The sequence below is a fragment of the Anoplolepis gracilipes genome, chromosome 4, assembly GCF_047496725.1.
Source record: "Anoplolepis gracilipes chromosome 4, ASM4749672v1, whole genome shotgun sequence".
NCBI lineage: Eukaryota > Metazoa > Arthropoda > Insecta > Hymenoptera > Formicidae > Anoplolepis > Anoplolepis gracilipes.
In genome coordinates, this window is record NC_132973.1 from 17,283,500 (window position 1) to 17,310,355 (window position 26,856).

The 26,856-nt window shown below is 38.0% G+C and overlaps 1 protein-coding gene and 3 pseudogenes across 1 annotated transcript; 2 read left to right on the top strand and 2 right to left on the bottom strand.

Moving 5' to 3' along the window:
* The first annotated feature begins 10,861 nt into the window (after positions 1 to 10,861).
* On the top strand, positions 10,862 to 11,539 carry LOC140664982 (cytochrome c oxidase subunit 1-like; annotated as a pseudogene).
* Positions 11,540 to 14,237: 2,698 nt separating this feature from the next.
* On the top strand, positions 14,238 to 15,038 carry LOC140664983 (cytochrome c oxidase subunit 3-like; annotated as a pseudogene).
* Positions 15,039 to 16,310: 1,272 nt separating this feature from the next.
* LOC140664984 (NADH-ubiquinone oxidoreductase chain 5-like) lies at positions 16,311 to 17,636 on the bottom strand (annotated as a pseudogene).
* Positions 17,637 to 24,173: 6,537 nt separating this feature from the next.
* LOC140664986 (uncharacterized) lies at positions 24,174 to 24,857 on the bottom strand. The gene is made up of 2 exons (XM_072890623.1): positions 24,631 to 24,857; positions 24,174 to 24,519 (listed from the first exon to the last, which is right to left on the bottom strand). The coding sequence occupies exons 1-2, from the start codon at positions 24,855 to 24,857 to the stop codon at positions 24,174 to 24,176; spliced, it is 573 nt and encodes a 190-aa protein (XP_072746724.1).
* Between the last annotated feature and the right edge of the window lie 1,999 nt (positions 24,858 to 26,856).

Genomic DNA, 26,856 nt, shown 5'->3' on the forward strand with positions numbered 1-26,856 from the left:
CGGTGCTGCATACATTAGTATGCTAAAGACGGTGTGCGCGTAGACGCGGCGCACCCGACCGTCCGGCCCACCAAGATTCGGCAGCAAACGGCTAATCGCTGCCGCCGCCTTCTCCGCTCTTGGGACCAGGCGGTCAAAGTGACCCGCGAAGCTCCATCGGCCGTCGATGTGGAGCCCCAGGTATTTAATCTGGGACCCCACTGGGACAACAGTACCGTCCACATCTAGTCGGGAGGTGGGGGGATGCTCCCCAGCGGCCCGGCGGTTGTAGAAGTAGACCGCCTCGGTCTTGCTGGAAGCCACCCTCAGGCCAGTCCGGCTTATGGCCCTCACGAGGCCTGCCACCCCTTCGTTAGCCCTGTTTAGGGCTTCCCCCCAGTTGTCCCCCTCGGCTACCAGCAGGGTATCGTCGGCATACCCGATGACCCGGCAGTCGAGGGGGAGGGCGGTATGGAGGACCCCGAGGTATTTGAGGTTCCACAGCAGCGGGCCCAACACCGAGCCCTGTGGGACCTCGCAGTACACGCGACGGGTGTGACCCTGGCTTTCTTGGTCCCTGTATTCGAGCCTACGGTGACCGAAGTAGGCTCGAATTCCTTTCACGAGGTAGTCGGGGACGCGGTGGGTGTTAAGCGCGTCCCCGATTGTCTTCCACGGGAGGGTGTTGAAGGCGTTGGACACGTCCAAAGCGACGGCCAACGCCACCCTCCCGCGTTCCACCGCTGACTCCGTGAGGGCCCTGACGCGCAGTACGGCGTCCACCGTGGACCTGCCCTCACGGAAGCCGTATTGTTCCTCGTGAAGGGAAGGGACCTCATCGCGCGCCAGATGCTGGACGAGTCGGCGAACGAGAATCCTCTCGTATATTTTGCCGACCTCGTCCAGCAGGCAAATCGGCCGGTACGATGACGGGTCACCCTCCTTCTTACCGCCCTTGTGGAGAAGAACCAGCTTGGCCCTTCCCCACGTTAAGGGGAATTCCTCCTCCGCGAGGCATCTATTAAAGATGCCTCGCAGCCACCCGGATAGGTTTGGCTCCTCCAGGACGAGCTTTTAAACGCGCTCTGGGATGCCGTCCGGGCCAGGGGCCTTGTTGTTCTTGACATCCCGGACGGCATCCCTCTACTCCTCCTCGGTGATTTCGAGATCCCTGGACCAGGCCTCGGCAGCGCCGGTGTTTGCGCTGCCCCAATCGAGACCTCGAGGATCGGGTTTGGTCGGGAACAGAGTCCCGACTATTCGGTCCAGGGATCCCGAGGGGAGGGTTTCCGTCACGGGGGGCGCCCAGTGACGTAGTTTATTCGTCACTATTTTGTATGGGCGCCCCCACGGGTCGGCGTCAAGGGACGCGATCAGTTCGTCCCACGATCTCGTCATGGAGGAGCGAATGGCGACACTCAGCGCCACTCGAGCGGACCGGTAGTTGCTGAGTGCCTCGGCTTTCCAGGCCTCGTCACCACGGCGCTGGGCGCGTTTGAGGAGTCTCCTGGCCGCGACGGAGGAGCGGCGAAGAGACGCGATCTCCTCCGTCCACCAGTACGCAGCCCGGCGCGAATGGGGCCTGCTCTTGGGCATGGAGAAATCGCACGCTTGGGTGATCGAGTCTACCAGGCGCGCGACATCCTCCACCAGGCTCCCCACTCCCTCCTCTGACGGATGGTATTGCCAGAGGATGGCCTGGACGGCCGTCGTCAACCTATCCGGGTCTAATTTTTTCAGGTTCCATCGCGGCGGTGGCGCACCGCCGGTCGGGCTCCCGGGCTGGACGATGGTGCAACCAAACTCTATATATCGGTGGTCCGATAGAGTCTCTTGGTCGATCACCCCCCATGACCAATTTAGGCGTGCCGCGGAGGGGGTTATCTTAGTGAGATCCACTATGGACGCCCCCCGCAGCAGCCGGTCGCACGTGGGCTCGTTGCCGGTGTTTAGTAGGCATAGTCCGAGAGCCCCCATCCAGTCCAGTAGGACCTCTCCCTTGGGGGTGGTGAGCCGGTCTCCCCAGGCTTGCGCTCTGGCGTTAAAGTCACCGGCCACCACCACCTCCTGGGGGAGTATGCTGCGTATGCAGTGCTCCAACTCCCCCAGATACAGCTCACATTGGGAAAGGCCCCAACTAGGCGGTGCGTAACACTCCACCACCGCGATGGATCCCCATTTCACCGCCACATACCCCCTTCCTGACTTGAGTAAGGAACAGGGGGGGTTGTGGCTGTTCGATCCTCGTATGATTGGGACCGTGCCAGAGCCGTCCACCCTCCAATTAGGATGGTTTGATGGGGGTCGGTACGGCTCCGACACGATCGCCAGTCCTATACCACGCTCGGCGATAGTCTGCAGGAGTAAGTCCTGCGCCCGCCGAGCGTGGTTAATGTTTGCCTGTATGAATTTACAGGCCCTCATTAATGTCGGTAGAGAGGTCCTCCGTCGATTCAGACCCCGCACCACGTGGCCGTGGAAGGGGGGCTCCATCCGCGTTCGATGGCGCATTACCCACGGGCTCAATTTCGCCCGGGGTAAGGGTGTCTCCTTGCACGTTACCACGCTTAGGGTCTAAGCGTGGCTTCCTTTGGGGCTTGGGGGAGTCGGAGCAGAGCTCTTTACCCCCCGCACCCTCCTCGTTTCTTTCTTTGACCGAGTCCGCGCGCCGCTTGCGACACTCCGATGTGTCCATCGGCGCGGGCGCAGACTCGTCTGAAGCCGTTTGGTTCGCTTGTGAAATTTCTCCTACAACGACCTCCATCAGGGACGGAATTGGGCTCTTGTTTTCGATTTCCCCTTTCTCCCCTCCTACCGACGGGGTGGGTTTTTTGGAGGGAGGAATCGATTTGGCCTTCTTCCTGTTGAGTTTTTTCGGGGGGCGACAATTCATGCCCCCCATCCTGTGCCCCGCGGGTGCCCCGAAGTCAGCACAGAGTGCGCAGTGCACTTTCTGCTCGGAGCAGGAATTGGCCTTGTGGCCTTCCTTGCCGCAGCGGAAACACATGTTGGCACAGGATTGGTCGCTGCCGCACTGTTGCTGCACATGCCCCTCCTCCATGCACTTAAAGCATCGAAGGGGGAGCCGCGGCAACAGCTTGATGGGTAATTTGTACCACGATATCGGTACCTTTCCCATCTGTGTCAATTTGTTGGCCGCGTCTATTGGACACTGCACCAACACCGTATTGAGGCCGGTGCGGGGGGCCTTCACGAACGCTCCCACTTTGACGTCCGAGAACCCGCACTTACCCTCCCCGGAGATTGCGGCAACAATCTCCGCCCGGGTAATGGAGTCTTCCAGCCCCCAAATGCGGAGGTCGGCCATTTTTTGGGGGCACGTGACTCGCACCCCTTCGTTGTCCCCAGTCACCTCTCTAACACGTTCGGCGAGTTGTCTCGCCTTGCGTGCCTTGTCCTCACCGGAAATCTCAAGGATTAAGGCACCGGTGAGACCTTTCCTTATCTTGAGGCTTCCTTCCTTGATTCCCAGTTGGTCAAGTTTTACCTCCTTTTTGATGGCGGCCATGTTCTCGCCATATTTCCCTTCTGGGCAATTTATCATGACCGCCGAGGTTTTGGGAACTTTTCTTTTACCGGGTTTCTCTCCCCCCGTTACCTGCCCCCGCTTCTGCTTACCCTGTTCACTGGGCGGTGACTGGGCCGCAGCAACGGGTACAGTTCTGGAGGGGAGGGGAGTCTGTCCTACTTTCTTCTTTCCCTTACGTCCGACCACCACGCTCCACGGAGTTTCCGTGGTCGGAGAGGGGTCATATGTCCCGGGGTCTGTCAACTTCTAGTCGAAGGGCCCCGGACCTAATGGTCCTCCGCCAGAGGGTGGGGCCCCAGAGGGTTCCGCATCCTGGCGAGATTTCTTTCCAGGTATTCTCTCATCGGCAGCGGGTACCGGCAGGGAAGGGGGGGAGAGATCTTGGTGTGAGCACAAACCTGGCTTTCTCCTTTTTTCTTTCCCTTCTTGGCCGCTTTTTCCTTTTGGCTGCTTTTAGGAACCATTCCTTGCGTCTTGGGCTGAGTTGGCGAGGGGATCTCAGCCTCGGCCTCCTTCCCCATTGGCGGCTAAGTATGTGCGTTCAGGGGAGCAGATTGGACCGCCTCCCCCTGTCCGTTCGTTGCTTCGAAGAATCGCAGCATCCTCTCCCTCAAGTCAACGCCTATTTGTAGGTGCTGATTGAGGGCTTCGTACAGGATTGCAAAGTCGCCCTGGACTGTAGGGCGAGTTACCGGTGGGAGGGGTCAAGGGGATCCACTCAAGAGAGGCCCCTGTGCCTCCGTTACGCTCGCGGCCTGCGGTTCTACCTTCATGCAGGGGTCACCAGCCAGGCCCGGGGACACGCATGCCGGAGATAGTCCGCCCCTCCTCAAGGCGGTCTTCTTTGGGGAGACATTTTGGGGCGTCCTCAGCCTGAGAGAATGCCACTCCCCGCTGTCGGAATCTGAATCCCTGTCAGATTCAATGCGGTTCCGTCCTCTCAGGTTCCTGCCCCCCTTCTCCTTTTCACTTTTTGTGATGCTTCCCTCTTCGATCAGGCGAGTACTGCGCTGGTTCGTCAGCACTTTTACCTGATCGGCGAGTTCCGCCATCTGCTTTTTGAGCTCGCTCGTCTCCTTTTCTTTCTCGGCTTTGAGGAGCTCCAATTGGTGCCGAAGTTCCTCCGCTTAAGCGTTGCTCGGCGAGGACGATACAGTTCTGTCGTGAAGGACTGCTGTGGCAGCTATGATGGACGCCACAGCCTTCTTCATCTCCCCTTCCAGTGGGCCCTTGATGTTCTTGGAGACCTGCAGACTCTTGAAAATGGTCACGCAGTTTGCTATGGTATCCGACACCACAGCCGGTGTCGGAGAGTGGAGGAACATCTCCCTCGTCACCCTCTGGTTGTCCCGGCATCTCTCCCAGGCCTGTCCATCGGGCATTGAGGCACCCAAGGCCCAATCCGTATCCACTCTCTCTCTGGCCTCTTTCCTCGCTCTGGCCCTTGCCTCCCTTTTCTCCCTTGTCCCTTCACCCGTGATGATGGGCCTTTCTCTGCCTCTCTTGACGGAGCTGACGTCCGACTGCTCGTCCTCCGAACCAGCATAGTACGACCCAGCGTGCGATGCTGCTTCGTACTCGTCAGGATCACCCGCCACGCTACTGGCGCGTGATCCCGCTGGGAACGCCAAGTCCTCGTCACTAGGAGCAGGAGTTATACCTGTATCGGTATGTTTCCTCCTTTTCCCGCTCGCTCGGCAGCTGTGGCATATATGCCTCGCGTTGTGAAGGCATTTGCTCGTTTTTTTGGCCATTGGAAATTGGAGGTATTTCCTTTCCAACGCCTCCCTCGCTGCCGTACCATCCTGAATGGCCGTGATGGTAGGTTTGCCACCGGATGTCGATGGCCCTGGGTACGAAGGCATAACCTTCCTCTCTGAGCCCACGGGTATTTCGGGGAATACCCGCCAATAGATAAAAAAATAATTATTAATAAAATAGAATAATTTAAATAATAAAAATTAGTAGCAAACGGATATAATAATCATATAGATAATATAGTTACAAATCTCAATAAAGGAGTCAAATAAAATAATCGATAATTAGATTTATAAACATAAAATAATTCTTTATTTAATAATTTAATAGCATCGCTGAAAGGTTGCAAAATACCAACTAACCCGACCTTATTAGGACCTTTACGTATTTGTACATATCCTAAAAATTTCCGCTCTAATAAAGTTAAAAAAGCAATCCCTAACAATAAAATTAATAATAAAATTAATAAATTTAATAAATTTATAACTAAATAATAATAAATATTTTTAATTATTACTTATATAAATTATTTTTATATATTTATAAATTCTAAATTTATTACACTATTCTGCCAAAGTAATCTACAATTTTTATAAAATTAATATTATTCTTTAATTTAAAAAAAATTTCAAATAAAAAATCCTTTCGTACAAATTTATTTACACTTTAATTATAGATAAAATCCGATCTGGCTTACGCCGATCTAAACTCAAATCATGTAAAATTTTAATAGTCGAACAGACTAAATAATTAAATTTTTCCATCTAATTTTTATTTTAATTCAACATCGAGGTCTTAATCATTTTTTATAATATGATCTTAAAAAAAATATTACGCTGTTATCCCTAAGGTAATTAATTTTTCAATAATTTTTTTTAAAACTTATTCATATTTTCATAAATATATGATTATCTATTAAATAAAATTAAAAAAGTTTAAAAAATTTTTTAATCCTCCCAACTAAATATAATTTTATACTAAATTTAAAAACTAATGTATTTTAATAAAAATTATATTAAATTCTATAGGGTCTTATCGTCCCATAATATTATTTGAACATTTTTATTCAAAATTTAAATTTTTATTATTTAATTTAAAAAGCTTAATCTCATCCATTCCTTTATTCCAGCCTCCAATTAAAAGACAAATGATTATGCTACGTTAGCACAGTCAAATTACTGCGGCTATTTAATACACATCATTGAGCAGAACAAATCTTTAATTATTTTCTAAAAACCATGTTTTTATTAAACAGGTGGACTTAATTTTATTTAAATATATTAAATAAATTTATTTTGCCTAATTCTTTAATTAAATATAAATTATTAATTATTATCAAATTTTTAAAAATAAATTTTATAAATAATACTAATTTTATCATTATTAATTTTTAATTTAAATTAATAAAAATATCTTTTTAATTTATTAAATTTATTTTAATTTTAAAATTATAATTAAACTATGCTAAAATAAATAAATTATTAAATTTTTTCAAAAAATTTTAAATTTTAAAACCATTTTTATAAAATTTTTATAAATAATATTAATAAATTTTTTAAATTTTAAAATTAATTTATAGATTATCCCATAAATTTTTAATATAAATCAATATATTTATTGTAAATAAAAATTATTTTAAACTTTAATAAAAATTTACATATTTAAATTTATATCTAAATTAAATTTATATAAAAAAAAATTAAATATCAAAAAAATTGATTAAAATATCTTCTCTAAATAAATATTAAAAATAATTTTTTCATATTAAATTTTATTTATTTATTTAACTCTTTTTCTTTCGAGAAATTTATTTATCAATAATTTTTTTTAATAAACCCTGATACAAAAGGTACATTCAACTAAAATTACTTTAAAAAATTTTTTTATTTTCATTTACATTACATTATCATTAAAATTAAAATAATTATTTTAAAATTTTTTACTAAAACTTTTTTTTTTTTTTAATATAATTTTATTTAATAATTTATAATATTTTTTCTTATATTTATTTATTATTAATAATTTATTTATTAATTATAATAAAATTTTAATAATTTTTAATTAATCTTTTCAATGTAAATGAAAAATTTTTATTTAAACTAAAATTTTTTTTTATTCTAAATACATTTTCCAATATATTTACTTTGTTACGACTTTTTCCATAAATTTTTATTAATGAAAATGACGGGCAATTTGTACATATTTTAATTAAAATTCAATTTAAATATTTTTTTAACTTTATAATTAAATTCAATATTTATAAAACTTTAAAAATTTATTTCAATTAATTAAATTAAATGTAACTCATTTAAATCTTAACTATTCTACATTTTGATTTGAATTATAATTATAATTAATTTTTAATTATTAATCTTTTAATATAATTTTTCAACAACAATATATAAAAATTAAATTAAGTAATTCTATTGTGGATTATCAAATTAATCAACAAGTTCCTCTAAATCATAAAATACCGCCAAATTTTTTATTTTTAATGATTAACATTTAATATTTAATTATATTTTATTTTCATTTAAATAATAGGGTATCTAATCCTAATTTATTATAAAATTTTTTTAATTTTATTATTAATTTAAATAAAATTATTTAACTTTTAATATCTATTCATATTTCACCATAAAAAAATAAATTAGTTAAATATATTTATTTATTTATATATTTTATATTTATATATAATTATTTAAATTTATTTTTATTTAAAGTATAAACCGCAATTGCTGGCACTTTATTTATTAATAATAAATTATAATTTTCTATTATAAATTTTTATTTAATTAATTATTATAAATACTAATTTATATATTATTAAATTATTTAAATTTTATATAATTTTTTAAAATTTTATTTATACTTTAAATTATAAAATAAATTTAAAAAAAAATTAATTTTTAATTATATTTATTAATTATTAAAAACAAATTATAAAAATAATTTAAATTTAAATTTAATATGAATATAAAATTTAATTTATAATATACATAAAAAAAAATTAAATAATATTCCCCCCCCCCTTTTTTATATTATTATCATTATTATTAATTATTAATAATTATTTAAATATATTAAAATATTTTATTAATAAATAATTTTTTTTTTCTATATTTTAGGTTTTTAATATTTTAAATTAAAATAATGATTAATAAGTTTTAATTAATTAATATTAAATAATTAATGTTAATTAAATATTTTAAATATATATAATTAATTATATATTTATAAAAATAATTAAAATATTTTATTAACATTAAATAATAATTATTAAATAATATTAATGTATATATAAATAAAAACTTAAATTTTTAATTTTTTTTACTTTCTATAAAATACTCTCCTTAAATTTATATAAATAAGATTTTTAATTATTATTAATTATTTTATTTATAGATAAGTTTTTTAATTTTAATTTTAATAATATATTTTTTTTTTATAAATACATATAATTAAAATAGTCAATTATTAAATTTAAATAAAATTACTCTCTCCCTCTGAATTTTATTTTAACTAATTATACTTTTTTAATTCTATAATAACTAATTATTTTTAAAAAATCAATTTTTATAATAATTTTATTTATAATATTTTATTATTTAATTTATTAATTAATCTTTATAACTACTTTAATTTTAATAAATTCTTTTATTATTTTTACTAATACAAATTTAATTTAAATTATTTATTTAAATTTACTTATAACCTTTTTTTAAATTAAATTTACTTATCATATTTAATTTTAACTAATGATTAATAGTCAATTTTCAAAAATATTATACTAATTTATATTTATTTAATTAAAGTAAGTAAGCTAATTCTCTAAGCTTTTAGGTTCATACCCTAAATATAGAAATTTTATCTTTCTCTTATTTAATTAATTATTTTTGCTATTTAAATTTTATTAATAACTAAAAATTTATTTAATGATATGCCTGATAAAAGGATTATTTTGATAGAATAAATCATACATAATTTATATATGTTTTCATTTAAATTAATTTTTTTATATTTAATAGATTTAAACTATCTCAAAAAATTTCAAAAATTTTTATGCTTTATAATACATTAAAATATAATATTAATATTCAATATTTATTCAAAGTTTAATACAACTAAAAAATTAATTTTATTTATATGCATCATAATTTATTCATAAAATTTTTTTTATTGTCTTATTTAATTTATTTTTCTTTTATTTCTTTATTTTTATACGATTTATTAATAATTTGATTTATTATGGAAATTAATAATTTTTTATTCATTTGTTTTTTATCAATTAAATTAAAAAATAAAAAAATTATTTTTTTATATTATCTCATTCAAGCTTTAGCTTCCTTAATAATAATGTTAACTTTAATTATTAATAATTTTATATATATACAAATAAATTTTATTATAATCAATTTTTTTATCTCTATTATAATTAAATTAGGGATCCCCCCATTTCATTCATGAATCCCTTCTGTTGCTATTTTTTTAGATTGATATTCATTATTTATTTTTTTAACAATTCAAAAAATTATTCCTTTATACATAATTTCACTTATTAACCCTCCAATTTTTTTACTATATTTTATAATTTTAACATCTGCATTTATCTCCGCCTTTAAAATAATTAATTCAATAAATTTTAAAATTTTATTAAGATTTTCTTCAATTAACCAAATGTTTTTTTCAATTAACCGGATGAATATTAATTTTAATTTATTTTAAAACCCTAATCTGATTTTCATATTTAATATTCTATACACTTATCCCATTAATTATTATTATAATTTTTATATATTTTAAAATTTCATTTAGATTTTCTTTAAGTAATAACTTTCCTTCAATTAATTTTAATTTAATTTGTTTGTTATTAATTTTTAATTTAGCCAGAATTCCCCCACTAACGTTTTTTATTTTTAAATGAACTATAGTCTATATTTTTTTATTAAATTCAAATTTTTACTTTATTTTTATTTTAATGATTTTAAATTCTTTCATTTTAATTTATGTTTATATTAATTTAATAAATCTAATAATATATTTTTATTCAATTAAAATTAAGCTTTTTAATAAACCAATATACATATATAAATTTTCTTACTCATATAGATTATTTATTTTTTTCATTTTAAGCTTAATCTTTTCATTAATTATAATTTCAATTTAGTTTGTATACAATTTTTTAAAATTAGATATATAATTTTCACCCCACTTAATCAATAAATTTTAAATATTAAGATTTTAAGTTAAATTTATAAACTTTAAACCTTCAAAGTTTACACAATAAAATTTTTAAAAATTTTTAAATTTTAAAAATTCTAATATTTTAATTTTTTATTAAAAATTTCTTTAAATTTGCAATTTAATATTCTTATTAGTTAAACTATAAAATATATAAAAAATTTTTATTTTTATAACACATTTAATGTAATATCAGAAAATTAAAATTTTCTTAAATAAATTTACAATTTATTACTTAAATCAGACATGATATCTATTATTATCTCACTTAAACTTAGTAAATAATTTTATTATCAATAAAAATATACTATGAATAAGTGACTTTATTCAACTAATCACAAAGATATTGGCATTCTATATTTTTTATTTGCAATTTGGGCTGGGATAATCGGATCTTCTATAAGAATAATTATTCGTTTAAAATTAGGATCATCTAATGCACTAATTAATAATGATCAAATTTATAATTCAATAGTTACTAGACACGCATTTATTATAATTTTCTTTATAGTTATGCCATTTATAATTGGGGGATTTGGAAATTTTCTTGTCCCTCTAATACTTGGTTCACCTGATATAGCCTACCCTCGAATAAATAATATAAGTTTTTGACTTCTACCCCCCTCACTCTCTCTACTTTTATTAAGTAATTTTATTAATGATGGAACTGGGACTGGATGAACAATTTATCCCCCTTTAGCCTCTAATACATTTCACAATGGTCCTTCAGTAGATTTAACAATTTTTTCTCTTCATATTGCCGGAATATCTTCTATTCTAGGGGCTATTAATTTTATTTCTACAATCTTAAATATACATCATAAAAATCTCGCAATTGATAAAATACCCCTTCTAGTTTGATCAATTCTCATTACAGCAATTCTCTTACTTTTATCCCTCCCAATTTTAGCCGGAGCAATCACAATACTTTTAACAGACCGAAATTTAAATACATCATTTTTTGATCCGTCAGGAGGGGGTGATCCTATTCTTTATCAACATTTATTTTGATTCTTTAGTCACCCCGAAGTTTATATTCTTATTCTCCCAGGATTTGGGCTAATTTCCCATATTATCATAAATGAGAGAAGAAAAAAAGAAACTTTTGGTGCCTTAGGAATAATCTATGCTCTTATAGCAATTGGATTTTTAAGCTTTATTGTTTGGGCTCATCATATATTTACTATTGGGCTAGATGTTGATACCCGAGCCTATTTCACTTCAGCAACAATAATTATTGCAATTCCAACAGGAATTAAAATCTTCAGTTGAATTACAACACTTCATGGTACAAAAATTAATTATAATTCCTCTCTTTGATGGGCTATAGGATTTATTTTTTTATTCACAATGGGGGGATTAACTGGAATTATACTATCCAATTCCTCAATTGATATTATTCTTCATGATACATATTATGTTGTTGCCTACTTTCATTATGTTCTTTCTATAGGAGCTGTATTTGCCATTATTGCAAGATTTATTCATTGATTCCCTCTTATTACAGGATATTCTTTAAATAATTACTTTTTAAATATTCAATTTATCTCAATATTTGTTGGTGTAAATTTAACATTCTTCCCACAACATTTTTTAGGGGTGAGAGGCATACCTCGACGATACTCAGATTATCCAGACACCTACCTCTCATGAAATATTATTTCTTCAATTGGTTCATTAATTTCTATCATCAGATTAATTTTTTTAATATATTTAATTTGAGAATCCCTATCATCTAAACGTCTTGTCTTAAATATATTCTATCTTAATCCTTCATTAGAATGACTAAGAAAATTACCACCTGTTAATCACAGATATAATAAAATTCCTTCAATTTAATTAAAAATTATCAACTTTAAAAAATTTTAATATGGCAGATTAGTGCAATAGATTTAAACTCTATATATAAAGATAAATTCTTTTATTAAAAATAAATACTTGAATAATTTCCCTTCAAAATTCTAATTCACCTACATATGATATAATAATTTTTTTTCATGATTTTACTATAATAATTTTAATTTTCATTACTTTATTAATTCTTTTTATTATAATTTCAATAATTAATAATAAATTTACTGACCGATTTATACTTCAAGGCCACACTATTGAATTAATTTGAACTATTTTTCCAATATTTATTTTAATTTTTATTGCCATCCCATCAATTAAAATTTTATATTTAACTGATGAGATATTTAATAATAAAATTACCCTGAAATCTATGGGACATCAATGATATTGAAGGTATGAACTTTCAGATTTTTTAAATATTGAATTTGATTCATTTATAATTCCTACTAATGAATTAAACCCCAATGAATTTCGTCTATTAGACGTAAATAATCGTTGTATTCTTCTATATAATTATCCCATTCGTGTTTTATCTACATCTATAGATGTAATTCACGCTTGAACAGTCCCATCTTTAGGAATTAAAATAGATTCTACACCCGGACGACTAAATCAATCAATGTTAATTATAAACCGACCAGGTCTTTTTTTTGGCCAATGTTCTGAAATTTGTGGTATAAATCATAGATTTATACTCATTGTTATTGAATCAACAAACTTTCCTAACTTCAAAGACTGACTTCTTACCTTTTAACTAATTTTTTTTATTTTAATTGAATAATTAATAAATATAAAATATAATTTTTACATTCATTAAATGACTGAAAGTAAGTTTTGACTTTTTAAGTCAAATTATAATAGATCTAACACCCTATTTTTAATGTAAAGAATTAGTTTAATATTAAAAAACATTAAATTGTCAATTTAAAAATATTTTCACCCCCACAAAAATATTCTTTTATACCACACATAATACCGATAATATGAGCAATAATGTTAATTTTATCTATATTTTCACTTTTTATGATTTTAAGCATTATTTATTTTTATCCTATCAACTTAAAAATTAATTATTATAATAATATAATTTTAACAAATCCTAAAAAATGAATTTGAAAATGATAATAAATTTATTTTCTATTTTTGACCCCTCAACTAGAATTAATTTTTCTCTAAATTGATTAAGAACTTTAATTATTTTTCTTATTTTTTCATATCAATATTGACTTATCCCCTCTCGTTTACATATATTTTTTAATTTTTTATTAAATTTTCTAATAAAAGAATTTAAAATTTTAATTAATTATTCCTATTCTAATTTAATTATTTTTATTAGTTTATTTTTATTTATTATTGTAAATAATTTCATAGGCTTATTCCCCTATATCTTTACATCTTCTAGTCACTTAAGTTTTTGTCTTTCTTTATCTTTATCCCTGTGAATTTCTATAATGTTATTTAGAATTTTAAATTACACTAATGATTTCTTTTCTCATCTTACCCCTCAAGGAACTCCCTTCATTCTAATACCATTTATAGTCATTATTGAATCAATCAGTCTGATTATCCGGCCTCTCACGTTGGCAATTCGTCTGACAGCAAATATAATTGCAGGACATTTACTTTTATCATTATTAGGATCTTTCTGGGCAAATTATTAATAATTTCTTAATTTTTTTAATTATAATCTCCTCTCAACTTTTATTATTTATTCTTGAATTATCTGTATCAATTATTCAGGCCTATGTGTTTTCCATTCTTTCTACATTATATAGAAGAGAAATTTAATTAATTTTTACTATTTCAAATAAATAAATAATAAATAATTATAATCAAATTTTATAGTATTATCATTATGACAAAATTACATCAAAATCATTCATTTCATTTAGTATCAATTAGACCTTGGCCTATTATTATTTCTTTCAGATTATTTAATAACTTAATTTCAATAATTATATGATTTCATAAATTAAATTATCTAATTATAATTTCTATTCCTTGCACATTATTATGCATATATCAATGATGACGAGATGTAACACGAGAATCAACATTTCAAGGATCTCATACAATTAATGTATATATTGGCCTTCGCTTAGGGATAATTTTATTTATTATTTCAGAAATTTTCTTTTTTATTTCCTTTTTCTGAGCTTATTTTCATTCTGCTTTAGCCCCTTCCATAGAAATTGGTCAATTATGACCCCCCTTAGGCATTAAACCATTCAATCCATTTGATATCCCTCTAATAAATACTATTATTCTTTTATCCTCTGGGATAACAGTAACTTGAACGCATCATTCTATCTTAAATAAAAACTTTAATGAAAGATATCAAAGCCTCTTATTAACAATTATACTTGGGATTTATTTTACCTCCCTTCAAATAATTGAATATTTCGAGTCACCTTTTTCAATTGCTGACTCTATTTATGGGTCAACCTTTTTTCTAGCTACAGGCTTTCACGGAATTCATGTAATTATTGGGACGCTATTTCTTTCAATTTGTTTGCTTCGCATAAATTTTCTTCATTTCAGAAAATCTCACCATTTTGGTTTTGAGGCAGCAGCCTGATACTGACATTTTGTAGATGTTGTTTGATTATTTTTATATATTTCTATTTATTGATGAAGATACTAAAATATTACTTAATTTAAATTAATTTATTATTTTATAAATTTATATAGTATATTCATATTACATTTAATTTCCAATTAAAAAAATTAATAAAATTTTAATATAAATAATTTTAACTTTTATTTATATAATTACATTTTTTATTATTCTATCAACTCTAATTTTATTAATTAATTTACTTATCTCATCTAAATCATTAGCAAATCGAGAAAAAATCTCACCATTTGAATGTGGATTTGATCCTCTATCTAATTCTCGTCTCCCATTTAGAATTCAATTTTTTTTAATTAGTTTAATCTTTTTAATTTTTGACATTGAAATTACTCTCTTAATCCCATTAATTTACATATATTTTATAAATAAAATTATTATTTTTTCCTCATTATTGTTCATTTTCATTCTAATTTCTGGCCTAATCATTGAATATTTAGAAAAATCAATTGACTGAAAAACTAATTAAAATTTATAATTTTTTTACATTTATAAATTTATTTTTTATTCTTGATAAATTTTATTCAGGATTTTAGTTAAACATAAATAACATTTAAATTGCAATTAAAAATTAAATATCTTAATATTTAAATCTTAATTTTCTTTTAAAGTAAATATTTACATTTAATTTCGACCTAAAAATTTGATTAATTTCAATTAATCTAAAAGAACCACATCGAATAAAATTTATTTTTTGAAATAATAATATTTTTGAGCTTCTAACTCAACATTCAATGAAAGGTTTCATTTTATTTCATAAATTTAATAAATATCTAATTAAAAATTATTAACTAAAACCAAAAAAGAGGTAAATTATTGTTAATAATTATATTGAATCTATAAAAAAATTCTAGTTAATTTTTCTTTTTTATTCATTTATATAGTTTAATTAATAAAAACCTTATATTTTCATTATAAAAATAATAAATTTTTCTTTATTTATAAATAAATTATTTAAAAATAAAATCTTATTATCTTAATATCTTCAATATTATGCTTTACGAAATTTAAGCTATTTAAATATAAATTACTTTAAAAATTAATTAACTAATAAAAAAAATAATTAATAAAATTAATACTGAAATAAAAATAAATATATAAATTTTAAATAATTTTATCTTAATTACTAATCTATTTATTATCCTATAAATAATTTTCTTTCCCATAAATTCAATCCATATCTTATCTATCCTATAGGTGTTTAATCTACAAATTATAATAGGACTATAAATTCATATATATATATATAATTTATAAATCATATAGATCTAAAAAAATAACTAAATATTAATATAATTAAATATTAATATAATTAATTAAATTTTTTATAGACATAATCAACCTTAATAATACTCCCACAAATAATAATAACATTGTAGTTATTTTTACATTTACATTCATATATAAAAAGTAATTATCAAAAAAAAATATTCACATTAATATAGATCCTCTAATTAACCTTAAGATTAATAAAACAAACATCGATAAATTCATTAATTTATCTTCTTTATAATAATAAAATCTTGAATTTTTAAATGAGCCAAAATAAATATAATAAATCAATCGTAAAGAATATGACACAGTAAGAGAAATTGATAAAGTAATTATTATTAATAAAAAAATATTAATATTATTTAAATAGATAATTTCTATAATTAAATCTTTAGAATAAAATCCGGCTAAAAAAGGAATTCCTATTAATGCTAATCTAGAAATATAAAATCTTATTATAGTAAATGGAATAAACTCATTTAAATTACCACATAATCGAATATCCTGATTATTATTCATTAAATGAATTATAACTCCTGCACACATAAATAATAATGACTTAAAAATTGCATGAGTCAATAGATGAAAAAAGGCTAAAAAATTAAATCTTAAACTTAAAATTATTATCATTAACCCTAATTGACTTAAAGTAGAAAAAGCAATAATTTTTTTTAAATCATTTTCAAAATTTGCCATCAACCCAGCTATAAATATAGTAAAAATTGAAATATATAATAAAATTTTCTCAATGCCCCTATTCATTAAATATTTATTAAAACGAATTATTAGATAAACCCCTGCAGTAACCAAAGTTGATGAATGAACCAAGGCTGATACTGGAGTCGGGGCGGCCATAGCTATTGGTAATGAAACAGAAAAAGGAATCTGAGCACTTTTTGTAGCTGCTGCTAAAACAATTATTCTTAAAATTAACTTATAATTTTCCATAAAACTTAAATTCCAACTTCAAAATGTAAATATTAATCCAATTCTTATTAATAACCCAATATCTCCCACTCGATTGCATAAGACTGTCACTATCCCAGAATTATATGATAAATAATTCTGATAATAAATCACTAAACAATAAGAAGTTAATTCTAACCCATCTCACCCAAATAAAATTCTAATTAAATTAGGGCTAATAATCATTAAAATTATTGATAAAACAAATATAATTACTAACTTAATAAACCGATCAATAAATATGTCATCGCCTATATAAATTATTCTATGTAATATAATTATTGAAGAAATTAATATAACTACCCCAATGAACAATGAGACTTAATCAAATAAAATATAAAATTCGACATTAATTGAATTAAAATTAAAAAATAATCATTCCATTATATATCTTAAATTTATTAAATTTAAATATAATCTTATAAAAAAAAATAACATAAAAATAATTATTATAAAAAATGAATAAATTTATAATAATCTAAGATAAATTTTTTTTATATCACTAATTTCACAAATTAATATTTTATTTTAAACTACTTAAATAATGACATTATAATAAAATAAATAAATAATAAACATTACTTATTTATTAATAATTAATATTATCTATATTGACTAATATAACAAAACTAAATTCTATTTAAAAAAATTAATGTATTAAACTTAAATTTAAAATTATTAAAATTAAAGGAATTAAATGAATCAAAATAATCATATAATCTTTTATATAAATAAATTGTTGGAAATTTTTCTTCAAAATAATTAAATCCATGCTGAATATATGAATATAAATATAATGAATAAGCACTCCTAAAAAAACAAATCATTATTATATAAATAATAACAGATATCTCTCATCTAATTAAAACTCTAATTATAAAAATCTCTCTAAAAAAATTTAAAGAAAAAGGAAAAGAAAAGTTAGCAGCACATAATAAAAATCATCAAATTCTTAAAGACGGAAAAATATTTAATATTCCTTTATTAAAAAAAATCAACCGACTCCCTGATCGCTCATAATATAAATTCACTATAAAAAATAAACCTGATGAACATAGGCCATGAGAAATTATTAAAATATAAGCACTAATAAATCCTAATTTTATTATTGTTAATATTGAACATATTATTACATTTATATGTACAACAGAAGAATAAGCCACCAAACTTTTTATATCAATTTCAACTAAACATAAAATACCAATAAACAACCTTCCTACAATCCCAACTCTAAAAATTACATACCTATACTTATTCCTTTGAAAAATAAATATTATAATAAAACGTAATAAACCATACCCCCCTAATTTCAATAAAACAGCAGCTAAAATTATTGACCCATAAACAGGCGCTTCAACATGGGCCTTAGGCAACCAAACATGAAAAATAAAAATTGGTAGCTTAATAAAAAATGCTATAAAATAAACTAAATAATCTTAAAATCCTATATTAATTATTATATTTTTTATCAATAAATTAAAATCAAATGTTATATTATGCTTATAAATTTCAAATAAATAAATTAATAAAGGCAAAGAAATAAATATTGTATATATTAATAAATAATAAGATGCAGAGGTTCGTTCAAAATTTAACCCTCAATAAATAATGACAATAAACATAGGAATTAATCTTAACTCACAAACATTAAATAAAATAATATTAAATTTATAGAAGAAAAATAAATAATTAAAATTAATAATATAATTTCAAATATTAACAATTTTTTCTCATAATTTATTTTAATTAGCCTACCACTCCTCTCCTCCAACTGAATAACTATTTTTATTAAAGCTAAAATTCAAAATCTTAAAGCTAATAAAAAAAATGAATAAAAATCAAACCCTATAAATATTCTCACCCTAATTCAAATATCATCTTTAAATATAAATTTAAATAAAAATAAAAATCTAAAAATAAAACATGAATTATAAAAAAATATAATTTTTTTATTTTTTATTAATAAAATTATAAATATAAAAAAAAATAAAAATTTTATCATATTAATTCAAAAAAAATAAATAATAGAATAATTTAATTATACCATAGTGGTCCGGCCGCGTACACGGTCGTGCGGGCCGTGCCGTTTGACCAGACCGGGGCGACATCCCTTTTAGCCCTAAACTCGCCCGGACCAGACACCTCTTTGGCATCCCCCGGGTGACACCCCTGGCTCACACTCTTGCCTCCGGTGTCCACCCTCGAAGGGTAGCCATTCGCGTGCGTCTTTCGGTTATTATAGTGGCCAAGACAAATCACCACTAGGCGGACTCCTGTATTGGCGGTCCGGCCGCGCTTCATGGGTCCCCACCTTGACGAGAAGCTTCCGCAGGGCCCTGGTTTCGCAGAACCCCTCCTGGGTTCCACTACTAACAGGTTCCCGCTTCCAGTTCCCGATCCAGCAGACCCTTCCCCTTGGACGAGTTCCCAGGGAAGGAGTCGAGACACGTACTAGCCCCAACGGCACTTGGCTCGGAGGGGTCTTCGGTGCAACGACGCCCCAATCAACGCGAACCGGTTTCCCCCGGTCAGGCACCAGCCATTTCACAGGATGTTATCGCATTGTCGATCAACATCCTGCCCCGAACGTCTCCGTGTTTTGTACAGGGGGTAAGCGCACCCCAGCTCGAACCGTGTGTAGCATCGGGACGGTAGTGTCCTTCAACCCACATCGGGCTTCCTGACCCGTGTCCCCGCCTCCGCGTTTTTATACGAGGGGGAAGGCGGACCCCTGTGCGTACCGTGTATAGCATCGGGACCATGGTCCTTCAACCTACATCGGGCGTCCTGTCACCGTCAGGGGAGAGCGAACCCTGTTCCTTGTACTATTGTTTCCACGTAGAAACAACTGCCAAGGTTCTACCCGGAACCTCATCGTAGGGTTGTACTAACTTAATCCTATATGCAAGGTGTTATCCATACTGATAAACACCCTGCCCCGGTCGCCTCCGTGTTTTATATGAGGGGGAAGGCGGACCCCTGTGCGTACCGTGTATAGCATCGGGACTGCGGTCCTTCAACCTACATCGGGCGTCCTGTCAACCGATCCGTCTTTCGAGTTTCCTATACAGAGGAAAGAGGACCCCTGTTGCGGTGTTTGGTGACTTTGGGACTCGGATCCAGCCGAAAATCCCTCCATCACCCACCACCAAGACCCGAATCAGAGATGAGCGACCCCCTGACACCTCGCCCTGCTGTCAAGCCAACAGGTCGAGGTCCTACCCGAACCCTGCATCGTAGGGTGGCGACTACCCTACAACGACCAAAGCGATGCCGGCCAAACCCGTCGTCCCCGAAGAGCCGGAGGATCCCCCGACACCGAGATGGCCCGGAAGCGCGACCGTCCCAGGAGGCTCGTCGGCACCCGTAGATCCGCCTCCCTCCAAGAAGCCGCGCCCCGACCGCTCGCTTCCCGTCTTGTTGGGATTTGCGACGCGTAAGCCTCACTTCAGGATCGGCACCCGGGGAGCCCGATCAGCATCGGTTGCCTCTCCATCCGATCGGCTCTTCTGAAAAGGACTCCTCCGGAAGAGAGGACACTCTTCAGGCGGGCACGCTAAGGCCCTCGCGTAGTGTCTTTGTTACTCCTCAACCCCCGCTCAGCCACGCTCCGGCTTAAGGGCTTTCGCCCCCGGCGTACTATGTGGCGTTCACCATCATTTCCGCCGCGACCGTCGCGTCTGTAGCAGGAACCGATTCGTACGCGTCCGACACCCAGGTATGCATGCCGGTGCTATGCATCCTGCCCGAGCCCGGGTCCAAGAGGAAATCCGGCTAAAGATGCGCTTTTAGCTATCTCTCCACTCCGGTTTCCCGGGCTTCAGGACAGAGCCTCCCCACCATGTCAAGGTGCCGCATCATCGGGAAGGAGTAGGGAGGTAACCTAACCTAACCTAACCTAACCTAACCTAACCTTTTTTTTTTTTTTTTGTTACGAGGGGGAAATGCCTTTACGCATCCCCGGCCTGGTATTGGTTGGCCGGGGTATGTGGGACTCGCCGGCGCTATAGAGGAAGCACCGGAATACCCACTAAAACCCCCCCTGGGTATCCTTCCCAGACGGTTTATGCAGAAAGGAGGGCCTCGCCATCGGCACTTTCCCTCCTCCTGCCCGTCTTGTACACACACACGCTTGGACCTGGGTCCAACGAGCACTCGCAGGAGCGTCCCTTCCCTATTACGACCCCGGGATACCAACCGGGGTCTTCTCCTTCCCAGATTGCAGTAGACGGAGGTGGAATGTCCGTTTCCTACCCCACTTCCGGCTCTGCGTCTCTCCCACACCAGAGACGTAATGGGGGGGGATAATCGTGTCCCCCCCTTTATCGTCATTTTCGTCCTACTTCCTTGTCCACCCCACTGCCTGCTCCGGCCCCCTGGTCCGACCGCCCACTTACTAGTGGGGGTCGGCTTCCAAGGGTGGGGGTCTGCTGTTGGGGGTTCTCGCCCGAATTCCCGGGAGAGGGAGAAGGGGTCTTATCTTCCCTCCCCCGGCGTCTCTCTCGTCCTTCTCTCTCTCTTTCTCGCTCCGCCTCTTTCTTTGTGCTGAAGACTACTCCACAGAAAGAGGCCACCGCCCTCCATTTATCCTCCCCTTCTACCATAGCCTTCACTATGGCTACGAGGGAGAGATCCTCTCCCACGGCCGTGGACAATTCCGCCCGGCTTTCCACCCACGCAGGACACACCTCCAGGGTGTGCTGCGCTGAGTCCAGGGGGTCGGTGCAGTGGTGGCACTTGCCCGTAGTCTCCTACCCAATACGGTCCAGATATTCGCCGAAGCAGCCGTGCCCCGTGAACACCTGAGTCATACGGAAGGTCATTCCCCCCTTCCTTTTTTCCACTCAGGCCTCTAAGTGAGGCCCTATGGCCTCAGCCACCCTACGCCCCGCAGCTCTGCCAGACGGAGAGAGCAACTGCTGCTTCCACCGTTCCAGCATCTTTCTATGGTGCTGCCGCCTCTCCGCAATCTTCGCCCGGGGGACGATGTTCCGCCCCGCCTCCCGGAGCCCTCGCATGCGTCGGTACACATCGGTGTACATCTTCGCGAGAAGCTCCACGGGAGGAATCCCCGCCAAAGCAGTCGCCGCTTCGAATGACACTGTACGGTAAACACGTACCACCCGTAATGCCATTTTCCTTTGGACCCCGTGCAAAATGCCCTGGGTCCTCCGGTTGCCGCTGATATCCTCGGCCCATACGGGTGTCCCGTACAGCATCATAGCGTGAACCGTCCATCCATACAGCCGCCTGACTCGACCGTCAGGGCCTCCCAGGTTCGGGAATAGACGGCCCAGCGCGGCAGCTGCTTTCTCCAGGCGGGGAACTAACTGGGCAAAGTGCGCGGCGAAGCGCCACCCACCGTCCAGCAGTAACCCCAGATATTTAAGGGTATTTCCCACTTTCGTCTCCACCCCCTCCACCATAACCCGAAGGCTCGGCGGCACACTTCTAGCACCTGGCCGGAAAATGATTGCCTCCGTCTTCTGGGGCGCCACCCTCAGGCCCAACTCCTTGATAGCCCGCGTAATACACGCCGTCGCTACCGTGGCCAGGGCCGAGGCCTCCCTTCTGTTTTCCCCCTCGGCTAACACGATCGTATCGTCCGCGTAGCAGACGACCGTGCAGCCGGGGGGGATGGCCGTCCTTACCACCCCGTCGAAGGCCAGGTTCCACAGGAGTGGCCCGAGGACCGACCCCTGTGGGACTCCACATCCCACTCGTCTCGTAACCTCTACCGCGTCCCTGTTGGTGTAATGTAGGGAGCGGTCGCTGAGGTACGATTGGATGATCCGGCGGAGGTATCCCGGCACGCCGAAGCGGGCCATGGCTCTTTGGATACATCTCCAGGGCAGAGTGTTAAAGGCGTTCGAGATGTCAAGAGACACGCCGATCGCCACCCTGCCCTCCCGCACCGCGGCTTCCGCAAAGGCGCGCACCCTCAGTACTGCGTCCACGGTTGATCTTCCACCGCGGAAGCCGTACTGCCGGTCATCCAAGTTCGGCCCGATGCTTTCCAGGTGCTCGACGAGGCGATTGGCGACTATCTTCTCCAGGATTTTGCCAGCCTCGTCGAGCAAACATATGGGCCTGAACGACGAGAGGGTCTCCATATCCTTGCCTTCCTTTTGCAAGAGGACCAAATTGGCCCTCTTCCACCTCTCGGGGAAGACTCCCAGTCTGAGGCACTTCGTGTGTAGGTGTGCAAGATGCCCACCCATCACCTCAAAGGCTCCAGCCCACGCCTTCCTAGGGAGTCCATCGGGTCCGGGGGCCTTGATGCCGCAGAGTCTCCGCTTGCACCTCTCCATTTCTTCTCCCGAGAACGCCAGCTCCTCTGACCATTCAGGTCCTCCTTTCGCAAAGATGGGGGAGGGGGTATCCTCCTCCTCAGACTGTGGAAAGAGCCCTCCGACCACCCGGTCCAGGGCTTCCGGGGAAAGGGTCTCCGTAGCCGGTGGCCCTCTATTGCAAAGCTTCCCGAGCACCATTTGGTATGGCCGTCCCCAAGGGTTCTCTTCCAAGTGCGAGAGGAGCTCGTCCCACGCCCTAGCTTTCGCTTTTTTTATTTCCAGGCGTAGGGCGTCCCTGGCCACTTTGTACGCCTGGTAAAGGCCTCTAACTTCCTCTACCGACCTATCCTTCTTCTTGGCCCGGGCGTATTTCCTCCTTTGATGGACCGATGACCGCCGCAATTTCGCGATCTCCCCGGTCCACCAGTACGCCGCTCTACGGCCTTGCGGACCAGCCTTGATCCGGGGCATTGACGCGTCACATGCATCAGACATGGCGCCCCGGATCCACTCGACTTCCTGCTCTATGTCCCTGTTGGCCTCTCCCGGTTCTCCTCTCCCCAACCACGTGGTCGAGAGGATCGAGGCCATAAAGGCGTCCTCGTTCATTTTCTTTGTGCTCCAGCGCCTAGGAGAGGTCGTCTCTCTCAGCCGTCGACTGGAGCACCTGCTCGGGTGTGACCATGAGGCCGTAGACTATGTACCTATGATCAGACAAAGTCTCGATCTCCGTGGCCACCCTCCACCCTAGCACCCTGTTGAGGGTCGCTAGGGAGGCCCAGGTAAGGTCCACCACCGACTCGCCCCTTTCCCGTATACAGGTGCTTATTCCTCCCTCGTTCAGCAGCCTTAAATCCAGTGTCGCGGCCCACTCCTTGACCGCGACACCTCGGCGGTCCGTCCTCGGGGAACCCCACGTCATCGATTTTGCGTTAAAGTCCCCCGAGACCACCACCCGCCCCACTCCCATCCCGCTGATGATAGCGGTAAGGGAGTCCAACCTCTCAGCAAATCCTGAGAGGTCCAGACTAGGCGGCAGGTAGACCCCGACGACCAAAACGGGTCCCCATCTGACCGCCACTTACCCTTTGCCCTTGGCCACCAGTTTGGCAGGAAGTGAGGCCGGAGCATCCGCCCTCCATGTAATCGCTACGGAGCCCAACTCGTCCCCCACCCACGAAGGGTGCTCGGGGATCCGGTACGGCTCCGCAGCAATGCCCAAACCACAACCACGCTCCGCCAGAGTGTGCACAAACAAGTTTTGCGCCTGACGGGCGTGGTTGAGATTTGCTTGCAAGACCCGAGCCGCCATTTATTTATTATTTGAATTATGACTCGGGCCTGCCTCCGATCCCTTTAATGAAGAGAAGCTTTCGGAACCCCTTTCCCATCCTGTACCTTCTCCTTCAGGGGGGTAGTCTAGGGGGAGGAGATTTGTATCCTCGTCCTCCCCTTTGTTTCCCATCTTTGCCTCGGTCTCGCCCACCATCCCAGACCGCCCACCACCCGCTGACCGGCGGGTACTCCTTCCAGGGTATTCTCCCTTTCTATGGTGGTGGGGACATCCTCCGTTTCCTCATTCCCCTCCATTTCCTCCCCCCCTCTTTCAGCTGCTTGTTGGGGGGTGAGGAGCAGGAATTGTTGAGGTCTTTGGCTTTTTTCTCCAATTCTCCCTCTCTCTTCCTCTTCGGTTGCGACCTAGGGGTCGACGCGCCGCGGGGTGTGGGAGTTCCCGCATTCACTGTCCTCTTCGCCGCGTCGTGTCCTTTTTCCCTTATAGAGGATCCTTTCCCCTTTATAGAGGAAGGTTTCCGGCCAGTGCTTTCCTCCTCTACGGGCCTGCGTGTTTCCCCCCTAAGGGCCCCGGTAGTTCGCCCAGTTATGCGACCACCCTGCGCAATGGGGCAGGCCGCACTCCCCGCCCTATGTCTTGCCGGCTTCCCTCTATCCGCGCATATGGGACATCTAGGCGCCGCCCTGCAGTCCGCCGCTCGGTGTTCCTCCTCCCCGCATTGGAAGCAACCGAATCTTCGTTCCACGGTTGCCGTGCATTTCGACTGTACGTGTCCCCTACCCAGGCATTTAAAGCATTGGAGGGGCCTCTCTTCCAGCAATTCAACCCCTGGCGTGGGCCCACCCAACCCTTATTCTGCCGGCTTTCGCCACCAGATTGGCGGCAGCTGCAGGGCATTTGGCCCACGCCGAGCCCATCCCGTTGGGGGCTCTTCTTATCGCCCCCACTTTGATGTCCCCGTGGGCACATCCACCGACTTCCGCGATTGCGTCCCTTACCTCCGAGGCCTGGACTGCATCGTCCAGGTCCCGAAACAGGAGCTCCGCGGTCTTGATAGGGAGGGATACCCTAACTCCCTCCGCCCCCTCCAACGCCTTTCTAAGTTTGGAGGCAAAAGCCATAGCCTTTTGGCTGGCTCCCTCACCTCCCACTTCATATATAATCGCCCCTGTAAGGGCCCTCCTGTTCCTGAGCTCCGTGATGTTGAGCTCAGTCAGGTCGATCTGACCTCTCGCACGGCGGACCATTTCGCTGTACTGTCCCTCCGGGCACGTAAAAACAACCGCCGCAGTGCGGGGGACCCTTATCGGCCTGGGGGCACCAGCTCTCTTCTTACCCCCATCAGGGGGTCCAGGTGGTGGTGGTCTCTTCTTCTCCCCCTTCTCCTTTCCCTTTACCTTGGCTGTCGGGGGTGCCGGGGATGCGGTCTCCTTCCCGCTCCTCAGCTTCCTTTTCTTTTTCAGTGCCGCCGCATATGTGAGTCGCTCCTTGTCGGCTGCCCGCGACGGTTTTGGGACGGGTCCTCCTCCGCCTTTAATTATGGCGGCTTTAGTTCCCGCTCCTCTTTCTTTTTGCCCTCTGAAAGGGCCCTGATTTTCTCCCATAAAGGTCGATCCCGAGGCGAGGTTTTCGGCGTACCTAACCTCTACCATCGGGTCTCCCTCCTTGAGATACTTCCGCCCTTTGATAACTTTAAGGGCCTCGGACACGACCTCCTCCACATTCCAGCCCACCTCGGGGTTGGCCCTGATTCTAATCTCTTCCTCCTCCATGAGCGAGAGGGAGATTGGCGGTTCTTTACCTTGGGGTTGCGGTACCTCCAATTTCCTTGCCGCCCCCTTTTTTCTGTTTTTTCTTTTATTTTTCCCTTCCCTTTTGTCAGGTCCCACCTTTCCTTTTATATTTGGGAACTTCCCTCCTTTGTATGATCCCGCGGGGGATGTGTTTGTCCCCATGGATTTAGGAACCACCGAATCGGTTTCTGGGGCCCCTTTCCCCAGGAGCGGTTCGGTCTCCA

Bases quoted from the DNA above. Each gene is read 5' to 3' on its own strand.
- LOC140664986 (XM_072890623.1), bottom strand. From the start codon at position 24,857: ATGGCGGCTCGGGTCTTGCAAGCAAATCTCAACCACGCCCGTCAGGCG. The intron at 24,520-24,630 runs GTAAGTGGCGGT...CGCTATCATCAG, and splicing joins CTGGTGGCCAAGGGCAAAGG to CGGGATGGGAGTGGGGCGGG.